The 2,053-nt window shown below is 61.8% G+C and overlaps 1 protein-coding gene across 1 annotated transcript in view; it reads right to left on the bottom strand.

Annotated features, from left to right (window-relative positions):
* Positions 1-2,053, bottom strand: part of FRMPD1 (FERM and PDZ domain containing 1) — a 26,673-nt gene that overhangs the window by 3,093 nt on the left and 21,527 nt on the right. The window contains exons 14-15 of the mRNA XM_014311362.2: positions 535-1,225; positions 155-347 (exon numbers count right to left, since the gene is read on the bottom strand). Of these exons, the coding sequence (XP_014166837.1) occupies positions 155-347; positions 535-1,225 (884 nt within the window). The remainder of the gene's footprint in view (positions 1-154; positions 348-534; positions 1,226-2,053) is intronic.

Below are 2,053 nucleotides of genomic sequence, written 5' to 3'. Positions count from 1 at the left end.
CCTGCCAGGAGCTGGGCTGTGTCTGGGAACTCTGTGTGCCCCCCGTGCACCCTCAGCAGGGTCTGCCCGCTCACCCCCTGCCAGCCCCTGGCCCGGGACACGGCCCCCTCACAGCTGCTGCTGGCACTGCCCTGGCTGTCACCATGGCACTGACCAGGGGCATGGCACTGACCACTGGCACTGCCCTGACCATTGGCATGGCATTGACCATCGGCACGGCCCTGGCTGTCAGCATGGAGCTGACCCTCACCATGGCATTGACCATCACCACGGTCCTGACCATCACCATGGCACTGACCATCACCACGGTCCTGGCTGTCAGCATGGAGCTGACCATCAGCACAGCCCTGACCGTGGGCACAGCCCTTGCCATCAGCACCGCCCTTGCCAGTGACAGAGCTCTGGCCATCAGCTTTGCTCTCCCGACAGGGAGCCAGGGGAGGCTCCACCCTGGCCGGGAGCAGCCCCTGCCCCTGGGCCAGCTCCTGGGGAGGGGCAGTGCTGGGCACAGGAGCCGGTGGCAGAGGCACGAGCTTGTCGGAGCGGCACAGAGCAGCAGAGGGCACAGCGCTGGCCCTGTGCTGGGCAGGCACCACCTCATCCCCCCCCCCCTCCCGCAGCCCCGGGCCCTGCCAGCCCGCGCTGGGCAAAGGGCTCTCCTCGCTCACACACCCGGGATCTGCCTCCCCTGGGCAGCGCTCCTGGGCAGCTCCACTGGGACAGCTGGGAGGGGGCTCCAGGGATGGCAAAGGGGCGTGTTGTGGCTGCAGGCTGCTGTCCTCCTCCCCACCCTGGCCACCAGCAGGCTGAGCGTCCAGAAGGGAGGAAACCAGCCATTCCATCACCGACTTTGTCCCCGTGGTGTCAGGCTGCGTGTCCCTCGGAGCAGAGCAGGGCTCTGTGCCAGCAGTGTCCTGCTGGGCCCGGGGGGCTGCAGGAATCCCCCTCCCCACGCCCTTCCCCGTGTCCTCTGCCGAGGGCTGAGCGGGTGGCCAGGAGCAGCAGCGCTGTGGGGAGCCTGGGACAGCTGCAGGGAAGCTGACTTGTGAGGTGTAATCAGTTTTCAGGAAGGATCTTCTCTTCCTCAGGCTCTTGCTGCAGGTCAGCTCCCTCTCCTGGCCGTGTTTCTGCCTCGCCGAGGGGTTCTCCCCCAAGCTGTACCACCTCAGCCTCTTTGGGATGCAGGAGGATCTCTCCGTGCCCTCCCAGGATGCTGTATCATAGCCTGATGGCAAGAAAAACACGGAAATCAGGAAGTAATCCCGGGCAGCAGAATACCCTCACGCCTACACAGTGGGCCCAAAAAGCTCCTGCCACAGCCTTGGAACCACAGGCACAAAAGTCCAGCAGCAATTCCTGGTTCCCGAGGGCACAAGGAAACGATCTCTCGTGCTCAGGTACCCACGTGGAGTGGGATGTCAGGAAAAGGCAGAGCCTGGGTGTGTGGCACAGGGGCGGGGGATGAGGGAGCAGCTCCACCTGAAGGCAGGTGTGGGGTGAATCTGGGGACAGCAGCAGCCCCAGGCGAGCACTGCCCACAGCTGTAGGCACATCACCAAACAGAAACATGGCCAGAGGGCCCCAGCTGGATTTTTAGGTGGTAACAATTTCCACAGTGACAGCTTTGCTTGAACACAGAACAGTGACTGCACATTAGTATCAAAGCCAAAACTGTTGTAACGGCATGAATTACATTCTTAGGAGGTTCTGTTAATACTGAAAGAGCTGATTACTCCAGGAACAGGAATACTCCCATTTCTGAGAGCAAACAATGGTCAGGGAGCTGCCCAGCCCCGGGAATCCTTGACCCAGCTCTGAACCCAGCCTCTGGCCTGAGCACGACCTTTGATCTCGGGGGTTCCTGTGACAATGCTTTACAGGTTTGGGAGATTCCAGAATGCCACTCCTCCGAAAACTGACTTTTCCCAGCACCGTGTGTTTGCACGTGATAATAAATCCCCTGCAATGTCGCTGTAAGGGTGCTGCGGAGCGGCCTGCAGGGGCTTCAAAGGTCCTTCCAAAGCCCCGCAGAAGCTCCAGGAGCGGGCAGGGG

The sequence above is a fragment of the Geospiza fortis genome, unplaced genomic scaffold (genome assembly GCF_000277835.1).
Source record: "Geospiza fortis unplaced genomic scaffold, GeoFor_1.0 scaffold3703, whole genome shotgun sequence".
Classification (NCBI taxonomy): Eukaryota; Metazoa; Chordata; class Aves; order Passeriformes; family Thraupidae; genus Geospiza; species Geospiza fortis.
Note: the sequence above shows the minus strand (reverse complement) of the source record. Positions and strands in the feature narration are given on the sequence as shown.